Here is a 19,738-nt window from a genome sequence, read left to right on the forward strand (position 1 = left end):
ATAAAATAATAAAAATAACAAAGAATCCACCATTAATTCAAGATATCTGTTGGACGGTTAAATTTGAGGGGATGGGTTCTGTAGGTGATGAGGGACTATTTAAAAACAGACTGCTTCATTATAATTGAGTCGTCTATTATCAAAGGTGGCAATCTGTGCATTTGGACAAAAAAATGTTATTCATATGTCAATACAGATTGATTTGAATATAATCGTCTCCTTCAAAGAATACTGTTCAAAACCTGCATTAAATAAAGGTTAATAGTTAACCTGTTATTTATCTAAGATGTCGTTCCGAAGAGTTTTGTGACTGCCAATGGAATACAAAGTCAATAATTCGTTTTTCTGATTTACCAATAATTATCCAAAAGTCAGATTGCCGGCTTTGATAATAGTCGACTCAATTATAGTGCAGATAGTTTGAACACTGTTACACCATTATAAAATTATTATCTTTATATTTTTATAAAACTCTTACATATTTCTTTGACCGTGTCTAGATGAGAAGTCCTGACTTTTTCTTACACCGGTCACTCACATTCACACGAATACGCAAACCCGCAAGTGTAGGACGACATTTGCAAATGATTATGCAAAGTTTTCGCTGCATTCGTGGTTTTCCAAGCTGTGTCGGTTTTTTAACAGACATCAAAGCGCGCGAACCGCGATCCTTCGCGTAGTCTCCCACGCATTCGTGTGACCAGTTGCGCCCAGGATTGCGAAGACAACGGACGTTTCGCTATTTTCATAGATCGTGACGTCTACCGTGTAGCGTATCTTCATCAAAAGAAATCCCATAAAAACATCATGGCTATTAATGATGTCTGGGAAATAATTCAAAACTCTTTTTCTCTTCAATGTTTTATTGACGAAAAGGAGGAGGAGAAATTCGTGAGACATTCGTAAACAAGTGTAGGAGGAAGCGCAAACGGGTTCGCAAATTGAGTACCGAACCCATTTGCTCAGCCGCTAAGTTTGCGAATGAATGTTTGTCGGCCCTACAATGTACGAATATTTGCGCGCATCTGAGTGACCGGCATTACGAGAATACAATCATTTGCTTTTTAAACATTTAAAATAATTGTAATATGTATTCGAAATCTGTAATCATGTTTCAAGTGTTGCTGGCCATTACATTTATATTCAAACTCCAACAATATCAAAGTTCTTTTTTTTAAATTAAATTCTAAATAATAATAAAAAAAAAAAATTAAATGAAACTTAAACTTAAAATTCTGCGTCTTTATGTTGGCTAACATTTTCATAAAGTTGTTTTGAATCCATTAACTTGATAATACTTCTGTCAGGATCAAATGTGCGACATCCTCCTTTCAACTGTCGTAGCCCCTCTTTTCCATGCATTATTGCAGCAACATTCTTATTATTAAATAAATTTCGATCTTGATTTTTAATCTTATTAATATTAGAAATTATTCTTTCTACTTTGGCGTTTGACAAGGGTAGTATAGTCATTTGCTTCACAAATCGGGACAAATTGCCATACCTTGGCTTGCTATTCGCATCACAGATTTCGCTGACTTCACTCCAAAATGTATCCACCATATAAGATTCAGACGTCGAACTGGAAGTTGACAATAAATTAGACACGGAAACATCTAATTTTAATATATTCTTTGTCAACAATTTGCATGTTTTCTGTTACAACTACAAGGATATCGTGATGAGTGGGACATCGCGATATCCTTGTATATATTTATGTTTCATTTTAAGCTCAATTATAAAAATTCTCATTGAAGGAATTCCCACTAGTCTATCACACTATGCTCACGGCACGAATGGTAAGAAAAGAATGAAAATTAAATAGTTACAATCCATTCGATGAAAGAGGGAATACCCCGAATTTATCCAAAATGCCAAAAAAGTACTAGAATAACTGAAAAGCGTGAATTCTACTAAAATATACCAAATAATTTTTACATACTAAATTCTGTTGCCGGTACCTCAAAATCTACCAAAAAAGTAGAAATCTACTAAATCTGGTCACGCTGTCCCTTACGGTCATAGATAAGACCTTCAAGAACATAGACCTTGATTGTGAGCGCTCCTCATGTACAACATACACAACGGGCCGAAGAGTTATTACCCAAGTATTATCCACAATACAATAAACATATTATTGATTGTTATCCCCGAGTTTTTTTAATGATACCTAAAAACAGGCAAATCTTAACAAAAAACAATAACTATAGAGAACAGCTAAGCGCTTACTTAACGAACTTTACTGGATTAAGCTTGAGTGAAACTTTGTTTTTTTTATGAAAACCTCGATGTGGTGATATCTCTACAAAGGTTCTATCTTCAAATACAGAATGCGAAAGATTGTTCAACTCACAATAGAAACAAGCTGACTAAAGAAACCCTTAACGGAATACTTGTTACTAAGTCAGGAATTCTAGCTAACAACTGCTTTTTTGGTGTCTACTAGTGCGATATTCAGTACCGCGAAAATGCGCAATATTGTATTGGCCTTTGACTGTTCTAAATATGTACTTGACTGTTAGTTTGATTTTTGGTAATAAAATATGCAAAGGAATGTTTTTTTTATACTTGTTCGCCCTAAGTGAAGGAATTTTCAAAAGAGATTTTATGTATAGTTTCTGGGAAATTTAGGGTAAAATAAAAATTTTAAAAGTATCAGATAGTACCGTACCTCCCTAGTCATAGATTCAGAGTATTGAGAGTATTGCCTACGCTGCAATTCTCAAATATATTAATTCTCGAATATATTAAGTGTATAATCTATGATATTAAGGGTATAATCTATGACTGCCATACTCTGCATTCCGATTTAAAATACGTGGAGGTTTTCGTTGGGCGCAAATAAATTTTATGAATTTATTCATAGCCATTACCTACATTAAGTTGTGTATATACGTTGAGAAAATATTTAGTGTACTATGTTTTGAGATACCTAGCCTCTAACTCTAGAGGCGTCTCCTTTCCAATTAAAACGATGGATGCCAGAGCTGCTAAATTAGAACTTGCTCGCAAAAAGGTATTTAGGTATATCATAGAAAATAATTAGTATTAATTCCCTGGCCCAAAAGCTTAAAATATGACATAGGTAATATTTTGTAAAATACGATAAAGGCACTAATGGTTGTTTTGTTGAACAACAATACGATAATAAGAATAAATACATAACTTAAATAGTAATTTATTACATGAATAGTGATTATTGAATGTTTTATTTATATTTTTAAATTACAGTTGAGAGAACATCAAGAACAAAAACTAGGAAATGTTCAGAAAGAAACATGTCTGAAAACGAATGATCAAAATCATTCGCCACCTCAATTAGCTTCTGAAGTCAATGATTTTGACTCGTCTCCTCAGCAAAAGCAAAAAAATAGTGAAAACAATAATATTTTAGAGGAGAACTACGATAATAAGCTGCTTGAAAATACACTCAGTGCAACAGAAATTCTCATTTGTAATGAGAGAAAACTTGAAACGCAAGTCAGTGAGCTGCAATCAAAATTATCAGAGCTAGAACAGAAATATACTGATGCTGTAAAATTAATTAATCAATCTAATCAATCATTCCATAATTTGCAAAATGAAACCAAAACTTTACAAAACAATAGTTTGTTGTTGACTAATGAGTTGCTGATCAAAGATAACAAAATACAAGAATTAGAAAAGAGTAATTCCAGTCTCTCAGATGAAATTAATAATTTACAAGAACAACTGGAATTTACCAAAACAATGCTTACTGCTAAAGAAACAGAAAATAGTTCTCTCAATAGTCAATTATTCAACCTTCAAAATCAGCTTGATTCAACTCAGCTACAACTGCAGCAGCTTACGAATGGGGCTTATGCTTCTACTTCTGATGGGAGAAACACTAATGTTGAATCAAATGAGAGCTTAAAGCAAAAAAATTCTAGTTTAGAACAACAGTTAAAAACTCTACAAAAAGAAAAAGATAATATTCATACACATTATCAACATTATGTTATTGAATTAAATGAACATTTAAAAAATATGGTTTCACAAAATGAAAGTCTTGCTGGAGAGGTTGAGCGTTTATCTAACAGAGAAACTAGTCTTGTTGATCAGATAAGCGATTTGGAAATAAGATTGCAGAATTATAGTTCATACCGCACCCAAGTTACTGAAACATCAACATCTCGTAATAATAACAGTGATGACTTTAAAGAATTACAAAACAAATATGAAGAAACTAGTGTAAGTTACATTAATAATAAGACAACAAAATCTAGCTTATTCAGAAACTTCAGAATGTACATTCCAGCCATGATGGAAGTTTTTTTACACATGAAAATACCCTAATTAAGTACATGAATAGTTCTGAAATTTGTTTAGGAACCTATACTGTCATATATGCCTAAAATTTCAGTAAACCAGTCTTCCGAGTGGAGACATGCAATCAAAATTATGCTGCTAAGAATGTGAGAAAACACAAGAATTGGACTATCTACAGCTTCAGAGATAGTCAAACTGCGCTCAAAGCACTAACAGCCCTTAAGGCTAAACTTAGGGTTTTATACATTTATTGCATAGGTGGATCAAAGTGCTCATGGGCCATCTGGTGTTTAGTGATTACCGCCTATAGACATCAGAATTTGAATGCCGACACCCTTAAGACATGAGATCTAAGTCAGAATTGTATAGAATAATGGCTGTGCCATCCTTCAAATTGGAACGCTAAATTACTTCATGGCAAAAATAGGTCGATTGGTTGATTGTACCTACCGATACGGGCTCATATGACTCCTATTAACAGTAAAGTTTGATAGCCACAAGAGCTCACATTGAGCAAATAAAGTGCAATAGCATCAATTTAGTCTGACCATCTTGGTATCGAGTCCAATTAAAAGTCCGATGAACTAGCTAAAAATCGCTCTAAAAGAGCAGTGGTTGTCTGAAATTCATGTAATTGTTCCAACACAAATGGTTTATGGGTTACTGACACAAAGCACTAAAAAGTAAATGTTTGAGTGGAGGAGCATTTCTACTAAGGTACAATGAATACTTAAATAGAACAAATACAGACAAAACCAACAAGTCTTGAAAATATCTACTCAGTTAACTCTGCCCATTTTTTCAAGATTTGATAAAAAATTTGGCAACCCAGTAATTTATTATTAGTACATTAATTAGACACTTGGTGTTACAGAAAAAACTCTGTGAATTGAGTAATAAATATGAACAACTAGAAACATTAAATAATGAAAACATTGCAAAAATTAAAGATTTAGAAAAAAACAAAGATTCTGAAGCGAAGCTTGAGGAAATAAGTCTATCCAAATTGAATGCGGACATAGCTAGTGACAAAATAGCTGCTCAAAAAGCCACCGAGCAAAACAAAATACTGAAACAGGACATGCAGAATTTAGAGGATGCATTTGTTAAAATGGTATAGCAGCTTCATTTATAAATCAATAAGTAAAATAATAATCAGCAATTTCTAAAATCACATTAGATATCATTTTATTGTTTGCTTAATTGGTGATGTTTCGTGAAGCTAGAATATCCCGAGGTTACTAGCAGTAGGAAAAAAAATTGTAGAAAAAATTGGCATTGGTGTTCATAACATTTAGTACTAACATTGCATGTACTAACTGTACATTTCTGCCTAACAAACGAAACAACCTTGGAGTTTCAATTTGAAAACTAGTGCAAACATTAGACAGTAAAAATGCTACATTGAGCTAATATCCCAAGGTGGGTGGCTGTGTCTGCCCATTCAAGGGTAAGTGTTTACCGATGTCTGTAAATATCAGACACTATTTGGATGTAAGATTGTTTGTAAACTAGATGTATATTTTATTATATTTGTAGTTGAAAAGTAATGAGACACTTGGAAAATGGATTAATATACCATTATAGTTTAACAAATTAATTTAGTACAGAGAACTAATTACTTTTTGAAACATTGCAGTTTTTTTTCATTTTAGTTTTTAGGTTGTTTTGTGAATCTTTTCTTATTACTTATTTTACTTATTATGATATGTTTTGGATATATTTATAATTTCGGTGATTAATTAATTTGTGATGAGAGTAAAGAAGAGCAATGGAGAGGGCTATGCTCGGAGTTTCCTTACGAAATCAAATCAGTAATGAGGAAATTCGCAGGAAAACCATGGTAGAAGAATTGCGACGTTGAAGTGGCAGTGGGCAGGGCGCGTTTCTCGTAGAACGGATGACTGTTGGGGCTGGAAAGTTGTAGGTGTTGTATGTTGTAGTGGGTAGACCGAAGATGGAACAACGACCTATTGTGGTTCGCGGGGATCCGCAGGATGCAAGCAGCGCAGGACCGATCTTTGTGGAGAGACTTGGGGTGACCTATGTCCAGCGGTGGACGTCTGTGGGCTGATAGAATAGAATAGAGGGTAAACAAGTACGTAAAATTTAAAACTTTTTGTGCATATTTACAGAGTAAAGACAAGTTAGAGTTAACAGAAAAATTGAGCGCTGAAAAATTTTTGAATCGCGAACTTACAATAAAATTAGCAGATGCAGAGGAGAAAGCAAAAGATATGTTAATTAAATTAAAAGCCAAAGATAGTGAAATGATAAGACTACAGTCAAGTTATAGGGAGATGGAAATAAACTTAAGAAACGCCGCAAAAAGTAATGAGTCTGCTAACGACGATATATCTAACGAAATTTCGGAATGCGAAAAACCGTTAGATAGTAAAATAGATTGTCTACGAACTGATGATACTGAGATATGTTTGAATCAAAATGATGTATGCAAACACGAAGTATTGGTTGATAATGGCAAAAAACCTGATATTTTAATCGCAAAGGACGATGCAATGAAGAAACTACAGGAACGTTTTTTAAAAATAATGAATGATGTTGCCGATTTATCTGATGAAAAGCATCGGCTTGAGCATATAATTTTACAATTGCAAAATGAAACCGATACTATTTGTGAATACGTAGCTTTATATCAGCAACAACGCAGCTTATTAAAAAGACGAGACGAAGAGCGAAGTATTCAGTTAAATATGTTTGAAACGGAATGTAGTAAACTTAAAAGACAGCTGGAAGAATTGACTGCTATCCTCGTAAAACTGTCTGAAGATGAAGACATCTCTTCTTGCTTACAAAAACACTCCAAGAATATTGAAATCGAGCAAATAATGAAACTCCTCACAAACTTGAACAATAATTCTTTAATCGATCCCATGAAGAAAAGTATTGATTTCAAAGATTTTTATCCTTGCAGTTGTTGTTCTGGAAAACTTATGGAAATATAATATATTTCTTTAAACTTACGTAATAAAAGTCATTGTTAAAATAATCTAAATGTAATAATATGTAATGGTATCTTAATATATGTCTTAGCCTTTAGATGACAAAAATAAAATCACTAAAATCTAATAAATAATTTTGTTTGGGGAAAGTGTAGAGGGAGGAAAGTAGTACTGAATTAAAGTTACATCGAGTAATCATTGAAAATACACTAAAATAAGATGGCGCCCTTGCCCTAAGGCGTCGGTAAGGTATTGAAGTCGTCGTGGCCTAAAGGATAGGACGTCCGGTGCATTCGTATATAGCGATGCAACGGTGTTCGAAACCCGCAGGTGGGTACCAATTTTTGTAATGAAATACGTACTTAACAATTGTTCTCGATTGACTTTCACGGTGTAGGAATAACATCGTGTAATAAAAATGAAACCCGCAAAATTATAATTTGCGTAATTACTGGTGGTAGGACCTCAAGTGAGTCCGCACGGGTAAGTACCACCGCCCCGCCTATTTCTCCCGTGAAGCAGTAATTCGTTTCGGTTTGAAGGGTGGGGCAGCCGTTGTAACTATACTGAGACCTTAGAACTTATATCTCAAGGTGTGTGGCGCATTTACGTTTTAGATGTCTATGAGTTCCAGTAACCACTTAACACCAAGTGGACTGTGAGCTCGTCCACACATCCAGGCAATAAAAAAAAAGCGTGAATTTTAAACGAATGCTAAAAGTGATGAGTATGTAGTAAAGAAAATGTATGCTTTACTAAGTTTTAAAATATTTGATACATTTTTACGAAAAAAAGACAAATATTATTTTATTACCTACTATTATTTAACAATATTCAGATAATTGAATTCGAATTGATAAAGAAAAAAGTAATTGAAGTATCAAAAGATAAATAATAATTAGTTTTATTAAATAAAAACTATATTTATTACAACCATCTATTATACTTTATAAATAAATGTTAAAACTATTTAATCGGAGATTAGTCAGCGGTAGGAAGCGACTTGGTTGTGCTCCTGGCATTGCTGACGTCCATGAGCAATGGTAACGTCACCATCAAGTTGGCCGTATGCTTGTCTGCCTCAATTGCAATAGAAAAATGTTGCTCTGAATGTATTTTTTATTGGCTTGGAAGATGCCTGACGTTCTGTGAGGTTGAAATTATTTATAATAGTTATCTATGTATTGAAAACTGAAGTAACTGGTACTTATAAGTACTGGCGCAGAGGCGACGAAACTAGTCCAGGGGAATCTGTGCTTTGGAAATAATTTATTTTTGTTCAGATGTGAAAATAGGTAATTGTTCGTACTTTCGAAGACTAACAAAATTCTGTAGGAAGGTACTAGTTTTCTACAGGTTTGCGATAGTCTTCCACCGTGGAAGTTCCACGGTAAAGTGAACAAACACGACAAAGGGTTTATCTATAAAATTATAAATGTTCATCAATGCGCGATAAATAGCGGGAGAGTACTTTTAATCAATTTGTCGTGTCTGAAGACGGCTGGCGCCCAACACGTTGTGATTGATAACTTTGAGATCAGACAATGTGTTGATATCAGGTGGGTTTTGGGGTTTTCCGTTCATTATTCTCGGGCATTAATAATGAAACAGAAATTGATGTTTGTATTGTATGTTTACTATACACGTACAGTGAAAAGCTGAAACTATCATTTCTATATTTATTTATAATTTGTCACATAATTACAATACACTTCATTAATACATTGCTGCAAAATAAGAATACATGTAATAAATAAAATGTTATCACATTCAATGTTCGATCTATTCTAAATTATAAATAAAAATTGTCAGACCAGACATCCATTAAAATTTTAAATTGATGATGAATTTTTCGGTACATTTTTTTTAATAGTCATGGCGTTTGAAAACAAAAACCGTTTCATTGATATAGAGAATACAATATATTTTTATAATTATTAATAACTAAACAACAAATATTTTGTTAATACTGAAAATGGGTATTCCACATTGTAAGAGAAGTGAAATTAATAATTGCTTAAAAATATATAAAAAATGAAATGATACAAAACTACACTAACACAATACAATACATGCAAGATTGTTTTACCGCATGTTTTTTAACTTTGAAAAAATATAAAAAATATTAAAAACCGGTGCTTATTTCAAATATGTGAAACTTTATTGGCTCTCGAGATTTTCGATTCATACACTTTTTTTAGTTTTATCTATTTTAAAGTTATACTTACAAGTAATCAGGTTTACCGTATTTCGACATGAAAGGAACCTTATCTAGATAATTAATTAGTTGTACCTATGTACCATTACGTCTATTTTCATTAGGTTCCTTATCCAAAAGCAAAGAAATAGTTACTAAAATACTTACTTTTATTATGGTTCATTTACCCTGAGTCTTCACATAATTTAATGCCGTGCATTGTCATGAATTAGAATCAAAGTACATGGCTATGGTGCAAATACTTTAGAAACAATGCGCAAAGACAATTGCAAATTAAATTTAAAATCAAATTACAGTTCAGTTTAAAATTACTTAGGTGTAGTTTTATAGTAAATCTTTCAGAAAATAAAAAAAGAGTTGCAATTATTTTTCGATAAATTGTATTGTCAACTTATTGTATCAATTAGAGCAGTGATAGATAACATGTTGCCTCCAAATGCGCAAAAAGGAATTTTGAAAATTATAGTTGAAAGCTAAATTTGATTTTATTCATTATAACTAATAGATGTCAAACAAAACGTTTAAGACCTCAAAACGTGGGATATCCAGTCTTATCAGTAATAACATTTCATATTACTTACACCTAGCCTAATTACTACAATAATTTTGGAATTATTTATAAGAAGAAAACAATTAGGTTTGCCTAATTAATAAAAACATTTAAACTTGACTTATCGTTCTACAATATAATTAACTGGGTAATTTACGAGTAAGAACGTAGTAAGTTTAGGTTACATTACAGAAAAGTGTATTCAATGATTACTTAAGTTCTCAGTTGATTGGCGACCCGAACTAGATCGTAGTTCTCGACGAGGGCAATTTTGCATGGATTCTTCTGTTGATTTTCGACTTTTTTTTCTGTTGCTTCTTCTTCCAGGGTCATTACATGTCAGATCAGTACCGGATTCTTCTAAGTCATCTTTACTTTCGCTGTCAGTTTTACTAAAACATTGAGCAGTTGCAACGTCATTAATTTCTCGTTCATCTTGATGAATTTTTGAAGGAGACTTCACCTCCCGATCCGCCGAGATGTTAGATAAAGCGTCAGAAGTTTGTTTGGAAGCATTCTCAAAATCACTAGGTTTCATTCCGGTTTTGATCACAGTGGAGGGTGCTATCAAGTCTTCTAGGTCCATTTCGCCTGTATTCGAACTGTGATCTGACGGTTTTTCATTTGTCGTCATATTCTCGGGAGTTTCTTTAATTTTTTTTGCAGGATTCAAATCAGTTGTCGATAGTGCTAAATTTTCTGGCTCGTTACACATTTCATCGTGGGTTCTTTTATTAGTTAATGACATAACAGAGTTTCCGTCGTCGGCCGTGTGACTTCTTGGCAAATATTCTGAAGGAATTTTATTAATTTTGTCGTATACATCTTTCTCGCTCTCTTTGCATTTCTTGGCTTCTGCTGAACTAACAAGACTTGCACTCAAAGCCCCAGAAGCCATTTGTTCCAACAACATTTTACTGATGTCAATGTCTTTTTTGTCTCCTTTAAGTAATTTTTCTTGAACTGCTGCAAATTCTGGTGGTACCTGAGATCTTAATGAGTCGTATGGCTGTTTCTTTTTATCAGATTTCGATAAATCAGTCGCAGTAGTATCATCGTTCTCTCGAGATCTTTTTTCAGATCTTAAAAGAGAATCATAACTTAATGTTTGCTTTGAGAGAGATTCTAAAATATATGGGTCGGAAGGTAAATGAATTTGAGGAACTGGAGTAGATTGAAGGCGATCACTCATTTTTTGCTGACGTGGAGTGCTCGTATTTGTAACTATTGTAGAAGAACGTGGTGCTGTAGTTTTGGTACTAGTGCGGGCCGAACTGTGGCTAGAACTCTGCAAAGTATTTCCTGAGCTTGATGTTATAGTATTACTCAAAAGTCCTAGAGCATCATATGCAGATGTCATTCCAGAATGCATACCAAATGGATTTAAACCACCTAATCCCAGCTGCGGATATAACATATTTGGGTTTGGAAATCCAAAAGGAAATTGAGAGTTAGAAGTTTTTGAAGTAGAAGGATTGACGCTTTCATTAGACTTCCTAGATTTTGATTTATCGACAGCACTTGATGCCGTTAAATTATTCATGTCTAGTGAAGAAAACCCGGATAGCCCTAACCCTGCTAAGTTGGCGAATATGTTCCCACCAGCTATATTACCTAATAAATTTGGCATACTACCAAAAGAACTAAGTAATGGGTTGTTTTTAGGATCAAAGCTACTCAAGCTGGAAAGTAATTTCGGGTCAAAGGTATTCAATAATTTGGGATCAAATCCAGTCAAATTAGATAATGTGGCAGCTAATGTCTTTGGATCAAAAGCACTCAAACTTGATAAGCTTGCTAAAAGTGCTGGATTGAATCCTGATAAGCTTTGATTTAAATGAGAGCTTGATGATAACACATTTGCAGATGAAGAATCGAGACTTGGAGGTCTGCCTTTCTTGCGTTCAGTAGATCCAGAAGATTGCATAGGAGAATGTCTCTGACTGCGGACATCTTGAGGCAATTTTACATGTTCCTTGATGCTTTCTGTCCATTTAGAATCTATGTCGTACATAGGGTTTTCAGCTATCCATTGTGCAAGATGTTTCAGTTGTGGTGCTTTATGTCCAATTATTCTTTTACCAGTCACTCTATGAACAACGGGTACGTGTTCATCTGGGGCCAAGCGAGGAGTCGAGCTTCGTCGCCGCGTATCAACCGATGACTGTTCAGCTAGCCATTTATTTACTTTTGCTTCGTGCGAATACGATTTCACCGGAGTTGCAATGGATGGTTTTGGAGCTTTATTTTGCTCTAAAGATTGTTGCAAGAAAGAAGAAAGTTCTTTAGACGAAGCTTGAGGCGATGGAACACTCGTGACGGTCACAGAAAATGGTTTTTGAGTTGTGTGTCCAGCAGAGGAAGATGGAGGGGCAGCAGGTGTTACGGTCACATCCGGCGGAATCGAAGTCGTTCCTGTTCGTCCCGCATCGGACGATACATTTGCGGAAGTCATTCCACTTTTTGCAGCCGATAAACCGAGGACAATTTCGTCTAATTTTTTCCTTCTTTTTTCTTTTCCGACAATCTGTTCTGGTGCAGGCTAAAAACAAAAATAAATTTTAATTTTTTTATATACATAAATATTTTTCTCATGAGAGATCAGAAATGTTGTTTCCTAAATGAAAATTAACGTAAAGCAAACATAACCTAATACAACTGGCACCTTTTTCATATTTTGTCTCTTCAGAATTAGATAAAAAAATATTTATAGATTACATACCGCATTTTTTCTTTTCATGAGTTTGTTGAGAGTATCGTCGAGGCGGCTGCGGGTGGCCGCGGGCTCGCGCCGATCTTGCGCCTCACTAAGGTCGAGCGGCGCCGAGAGGTCGACAGGTGTTGCGGAAAGGGTTGAGGGCGCAGGCGCGGCTCGTTGATGTGCGGGCGGCGGAGCAGTCTCGCCCGGAGAGACGGGCGGGGCTGCACTTCCGCTGGCCTGGTGTGCGGCCGCCGGTGTTGAAAGCAACGCATGGAGTTTGGCTCGGTCCGTCTCAACGTCGATGGCGATATGTCGCCGGACATGCTTTCGTTCCTCTGTTTGGCGAGAAACGTGAGATTCTGCGGCCTGTACCGAGGGCCACTCGCGATTTTGAACTGCGTGAGCGATGTGATGTAACCTCGTTTCGAGGGCACGTTCCGAGAACCAGCACTCTGGCCCAGGGAATTCTTCAGTTCTTCCTAACTTTGCTAAAGTTTCAAGTTCGGATAGTGCATCCGTGTCGTCGTCATGATCACGATCCACCAAATGTGAAGTGCGCTTACTACGTCGCAGTGTTCGGGTGTCATTGGTTGGTTTCTCAGTATTATCTTCCTCATCAGAAGAAGGTTTTCTATTTTCAGTCTTGGTAGATTTTTGATACCATTTACGAGCACATTCAGCAAATGGTAGTTTAGGATCACAAAAAAGTTTATTGTAGGTATCGCCCAATCCATGTCTGAAAACACGAAAAATAAAAATTGTTGACAAAATGGAAATTATGAAAAAGCAAACAGACATACTAGAACTGCTAGCTTTTTGTATCTACTTAATGTGGACTTGATAGGACAATGATACGTAACTCTTTCTGACTACAGTGGTCTAGTTTTTAAGCTAAGACAGCCATTTTTTTTTTTTTTTTTTTCTCTTATATTTTAATGTCTCGTAGCGATCTGTTTTTCAGTTAACAATGAGCTATTCCTCTGGCTGAATTTATTCTTAATAGATTTATAAACAGAATCAGATGTCCAGTGACACCTTCATCTTTTATTGTTAGATTTAATTTCTGTTGTGTAAGGTAGGTATACTGTGCCTCCTTAATCTAGTAAACTGCACAGCTCCTGTGCCTCCTAGGTCCGACGCCAATTTATTGACGTGTGTCGATAACCTGGCTTGATATTTTTTGCTGTAAGCTACTATTTCCTCTTTCACTGTGGGAATATTTAGGTCCATTTGTATGATCTTGTTGCTTATGTAATGCGGTATTCTTAGCATTGTTCTGAAAGTTTTATTTTGAAACCTTTCCAGGATCTCGACGTTGCTATTGCTGGCAGTTCCCCAAAGCTGTATGCCATAAGTCCATATTGGCTTTAAGATGGTTTTGTAAATTAAAATTTTACTTGTTGGCGAAAGCTGGGATTTCCCTCCAGTCAACCAGTACATATTTCTTAGCCTTATGTCTAATTGTTTTCGCTTAGACCAGATGTGCTTTTGCCATGTCAGTCTTCGATCCAGATGTATGCCAAGATATTTTGCATCTTCCGCTTGCGGTATGTTTTCGTTATATAAGCTTACAGGTGGACAGGTTTGTTTCCTGAGGCTGAATGTAACGTGGGATGATTTGCTTTGGTTTACTTTAACGCGCCACATATTAAACCACTTCTGAAGGTCATCTAGATGTGATTGTAAGTTTTCAGAAGCTGTTGTAGGGTCGTCATGAACAGACATTATAGCTGTATCATCTGCGTATGTTGCAATGATAGTGTTTCTGTTGGTGGGTAAATCTGCTGTATAGATGAGGTACAGGACAGGGCCGAGTATGCTGCCTTGTGGCACACCAGAAGTAATCTCATGCATCTGTGATGATTCTCGGTTATGTTTAATCTCAAAGCATCGTCCACTAAGATATGACTTAATAATAGCGTAATAGCTGTGTGGTAACATTTTTTTCAATTTGAATAACAGTCCATCGTGCCACACCTTATCGAATGCCTGCCCGATATCGAGAAAGGCAGCTGAGCAGTACTGTTTATTTTCAAGTGTTCCACTTATGACATCCACAAGGCGATGAATCTGTTCAATTGTTCCGTGCTTTTCACGAAAGCCAAATTGATGTGCGGGAAGGACACTCGGCAGATGTTTCTTCATCCTGTTAAGAATGACCTTTTCCAAAATTTTACCAATGACTGGAAGGAGGCTTATTGGCCTATAAGAACCTGCATCGTGAGGTGGTTTTCCAGGCTTTGGCACCATCACCACTTGGGCTATTTTCCATTGACTAGGAAAGCACTCCAGTCTAATGCATGCATTAAAGATGATAGTCATGAGTGTTATGCTTTTTTTAGGAAGATGTTTAAGCATAGTTGCATCGATTTCATCATAACCTGGCGATTTTCCATCTTTCAGGTTCTTAATTTCATTAGTTACTTCCGTCGGACTTGTGTACATTAGCGGTAGGCACATCTGCAGTGGAGAATTCAGAGAGTTCAAAACTTCATCGTTGTGCGTTAAGTTTAATCCCGGGAAAGGCTTAAACACTAGTTTGAGGTGCTCTGCGAAAGTTGAGGCTTTCTCAGAATCAGATCTGGCCCAGCTTCCAGTAGGTGCTCTAATAGGTGGTACATGCATTTTCGGTCTTTTCATTTTCCTAGTAGCCTTCCATAGAGAATAGTTGGTGTCTGGACTAGGCTTTAAATTTCTTAAGAACGATTGTAGCTCGTCTTCTTTCATTGCCTTAGTTAGGTGTTTTAATTCCTCAGAAGCTTTATTAAAAGCTCTCTTATCAGCAGGATAGCCAGTGTTATGCCATATTCTGCGTAGATTCCGCCTCCTAGACACCATATCTTTGATATGTTTGGGGTAGTGGTGCAAAACCACAGATGGGAATTTTCTTAGCGGCGTAGATCTGCCTAGTGCCTCGTGAATAAGTTGATTTAGATTTTCTACAGCATTCTCAACATCTCCAGTGGATTTCAAAGAGATGTTTAAATTCAGATTATTGTTGATGTACTCTTGGTAGGTTTCCCAATTGGTATTCTTGTTATATGGTTTAGGTGGATATTCATTTAACAAGATAGTAGAGTTTATATTAAGAATCACTGGAGTGTGATCGGAGGATAGATCAGTACAAGATTTGACGCTCAGCTGTGTTTGGGGCACATTCTTGGTGATAAAGAAGTCAAGTAAATCCGGCGTTTTCTTTCGATCAGTCGGCCAGTAGGTTGGCTCACCTTGAGACAAGCAATATAAAGAAAGTTCTATAGTCGTCTGGAATAGCTGCCTGCCTCGTGGTAGAGTCAACCTTGAGCCCCAGTAGGTGTGTTTAGCGTTCCAATCGCCGCCACAGACAAATCTACTCCCCAAACTTAAGAAGTAATCCTTGAAGTCATCAGCATTAATATTGTGTCTTGGAGGACAGTATACAGCAGATAGAGTTGTTTCAGTGTTTTTGTCTTGTATTCTGATAGATGTAGCCTGTATTTTTTCAGTACTGTATTCTTCCAGCGGGTGGTGTTTAATGTTTTTTTTTATTATAACTGCTGTTCCACCGTGGGAGTTGCCAGAGGGGTGATTTGTAGAATGAACAACATAATCTTTTATTCTAATGTGAGTTCTATGAGTAAATCTCGTTTCAGAAATAAGTGCTACATCTATTTTTTCTGTCCTTAGGAAGATTTCTAATTCTATGCATCTGTCTGTCAACCCATTGGCATTCCAAGTAACTACACGTAAATTATTGATCATTTGGGCACTAGGCGGGATATTAATTGAATCATCCGATTCATCATGCTGTCTATCATGTTAGTCATGATGGTTTGAAATTTATTAAACATGCTGTCTATGAGCTTATTTAGTTCGCTGCTGTCAATCAAGTGGGATTCAGTCTGTTGTTTATTATTATTGGAGTTCACTGCATCTGCATAAGTTTTAAATATGTTTTTGGTATATTCTGCTTTCCTGGGCTTTTCCTTATTTGGTTGTGAGGCTGGGGTATCTTTGATTACATTTTTGGGATTAATTTTTAAAATTTGTTGTTTATATTGTTTGTATTTGATACAGCCTTTGTAACTTGCAGGATGTTTCTCTTGGCAGTTAACGCATGTTGCTTCAGTATCTGGTGTCTTTTTACAGCTTACAGTGGGATGATCTCCTCCACACTTTACACATCTATGTGGTCTATAACATTGATTTTTGCTATGACCAAACCTCTGACATCTCTTACACTGTAGAATCTCTGTTGTTTTATAAGGGGCTTCAAAAGATACTTTCATATTGTTTAATCTGTTTACCTTGAATACCTCTTTGTTATTATGTTTAGGTTCAAGGTCAATATAGAACAACGGCAAGTCTTGTTTAGTTGTTTTATGTCGTACATTAACAATATTTCTGACTTCATGGCCTAAATCTCTTAATTCAGATTTGATAACTTCCGTGTCCTCAGTTGAGTGAAGCCCACGGAGAACGACTCTGTAAGCCCTTTCGCTTTTGAGCTTATATGTATAATGACTGATGTTGTTTGTAATAAAATTGTCTCTGATCTTCTTGTACATTTCTATATCTCTTGGCAAGATTTTTACTACATGTCCTGACCTCAAAGTGGTCATAGTATATGTCATTGGGTCATCATTGGTAATTTTGTTCAGTATGTCCTTGAGGGTTTTTATGTATGCCACACCCGTAACAAATATAGGTTCGGGCTTAGGTATTTTTGGTTTAGGATCGCTTCCGTCTTCATCGAGTATCTCTAATGTTTCAAATTGATTATGGGTAGGTATCGGGTATGTGGTTTTCTGTAACTTATTAATGTTTCCTTTTAAATCTGAGTGCGATTCAGTTCTCTTCCTTTTTATTAGAGGAACCTGGTCACTCTGCCATGTACTATGTTCAAGGTCTTTAGTTGTGGTTAGGAATAGCGTAGGTTCTTGTTCTTTATTTATGGCACTTAATGAGTTACTTCGTGTTCTTTCAAACATACTGCGGTGAAAAGTTTGTTGTACCATATTAGGTAATTTTGGTTTATTCATAGGGTTAATTCCATATCCATCAGATCGCAAAGTTGTGCCCCCCCCAGAATACGAGGGGCTGCCTGAGTTAGACTCAGGGAGGGATTCTCCGGTATTACCGGTACCCTCCTGGGGTAGTTTGTTTTTCAAATTTGCATTCATTTGGGTTCCTTTTTCTTCCTACTACTCTAGACGTTTTAGAGATTATTTAGATCCCCAGGCTTGCTATAGCCTCTTCCAACCAATTGCTTGGCAGGTTGTATGGTTATACCGCCATTGCTCGGTCTAGACAGCCATTATAATACAATTGACTTCATGTGTAAAGATGGGCGGTGGTATTCACATTGTGGAATCTGAGCTTCGGTTTTTACCCAACAAATATTTTAGTAATGAACTGAATCAAATGATCATTGAATTATTTTAAATCAGGATAAGTGTGTTGAATAAACGAGTCAGATGAATAAGAATTCACATGTAGTTAGCAAATGCAGCTATAGCTAATTAGCTAGCTAGCTGGCTGAGACAGTGTATAAGATCAGCCATAATGTGATCTTGATTGTGAAAAAAATTATTGAATAAGTATCCACATGATATATTATGATGTGTTTCAAATATAAAGGTTAGTGATAAAGGTTAAATAATGATTATAGAATTGCAGGGTTTGTTTTTTATTACAATGTTTTGCGAAAATATGTTAGTAAGTCAGTAGAAAAGTGTTAATAAACGAACTCAAATGGTGGTGGAGCAAAGTAAGAATGGATTATGTCAAGAATATTTTGACTGTGTGCGAGTGGTAATACTTAACAGGACAGGGCAGAGAAATATTAAACTTAATACGATTCGTAAATAGTTATTGATGAAACTAACTTGCAGACAGCTCGAATGAGTAAGTTGTCATGCGTTGCAGGCTGCCACCAACTGGGCGCGTCGGCACTGGGCTCGCACAGAGACAGGCGCGACTCCAGTGCGGGGTGCGGCGCTACTTCCTCTCGTAGAACGCGCAGCAAGTCGATCCTGCACGCGACATTTATATTACAGTTCATTGACCATTTATAGAAAGCTTTGAGTATCAGTGAAAATTCACAAATTTGGAAAAATAATGCCTAGACATTTTTGGACTCCGCAATGGTAAGACGGCCTACGGTACCGTATTCTGAGTGACCCTCTCGTAATGCCAATTGTAAGTAAGCCCTCTTTACAATAATTAGTTAAAAAATCCCGCAAAACGTTTCCTTATGTCCTCAATCTAATATATAAAATTCTCGTGTCACGGTGTGCGTGATTGAACTCCTCCGAAACGGCTCGACCGATTTTCGTGAATCTTAGCATGCATAGCGGCCAGGGTGGAGAATCGGACAACATCTATTTTTCATCCCCCTAAATGTTAAGGGTGGTCCAACTCTAAAATTTTTATTTTTTATTTTTTTGACAAATCTTTTTGTTTTTTTTTTATGATACAGCATACAAAAATACATACCGCCCTAAATTTTCACGCCTCTACGATCAACCCTTATTTTTTATTTGTCAATCCTTACACTCTTACAATAAGTTTTTTTTTTTTTCTACACTAGAAATTCCCTATAAATCATATTATATGGCAAAACCACGTTTGCCGGGTCAGCTAGTATTATTATAAATATTTATAATATTAAAAAATATAATTCGTATATTTTCAAGTCTACTCTCTAGAGTACTTTCTACATAGAGCCTCTATTATGAATTATTATGTAGATTACCATAAATTCGAAAATTTAAGCCAATGCTTCTTGTATGGCGGTAAAAACAGTATCAGTACAAGAAATATGCTACACTGCTGAGAAATATGATTTTAAATGAAATTATTCCTTCACTAAGTTGCGTGTGTATGTATCATAATTTAGGTACATCGAGAGAACCCCAGTCTTTGACACTCTTAAAAGAGGTTCCTTAAAATATTTTAGGACCATAAATATGGGTAAGACGATGCCACTTAGTCCTTAACAACATAGAAAGATTCGCAGTCTGTTCAACCATGGC

The 19,738-nt window shown here is 35.8% G+C and overlaps 2 protein-coding genes across 4 annotated transcripts in view; one reads left to right on the forward strand and one right to left on the reverse strand.

Moving 5' to 3' along the window:
* The first annotated feature begins 2,760 nt into the window (after window positions 1-2,760).
* Window positions 2,761-7,387, forward strand: LOC101745577 (golgin subfamily A member 2). The gene is made up of 4 exons (XM_038010611.2): window positions 2,761-3,016; window positions 3,232-4,212; window positions 5,165-5,404; window positions 6,426-7,387. Exons 1-4 carry the CDS (start codon window positions 2,975-2,977, stop codon window positions 7,254-7,256), a joined length of 2,094 nt encoding a protein of 697 aa, XP_037866539.1. The 5' UTR covers window positions 2,761-2,974; the 3' UTR covers window positions 7,257-7,387.
* A 1,531-nt stretch (window positions 7,388-8,918) lies between these two features.
* LOC101743552 (uncharacterized) overlaps window positions 8,919-19,738 on the reverse strand; it is a 31,668-nt gene continuing 20,848 nt past the window's right edge. For all 3 annotated transcript variants that reach the window (XM_004929246.5, XM_038010673.2, XM_012692924.4), the window contains exons 14-16: window positions 18,590-18,736; window positions 12,744-13,458; window positions 8,919-12,563 (exon numbers count right to left, since the gene is read on the reverse strand). In XM_004929246.5, the coding sequence (XP_004929303.2) occupies window positions 10,224-12,563; window positions 12,744-13,458; window positions 18,590-18,736 (3,202 nt within the window). In that variant the 3' untranslated portion in view covers window positions 8,919-10,223. The remainder of the gene's footprint in view (window positions 12,564-12,743; window positions 13,459-18,589; window positions 18,737-19,738) is intronic.

The sequence above is a fragment of the Bombyx mori genome, chromosome 4 (assembly GCF_030269925.1).
Source record: "Bombyx mori chromosome 4, ASM3026992v2".
NCBI lineage: Eukaryota > Metazoa > Arthropoda > Insecta > Lepidoptera > Bombycidae > Bombyx > Bombyx mori.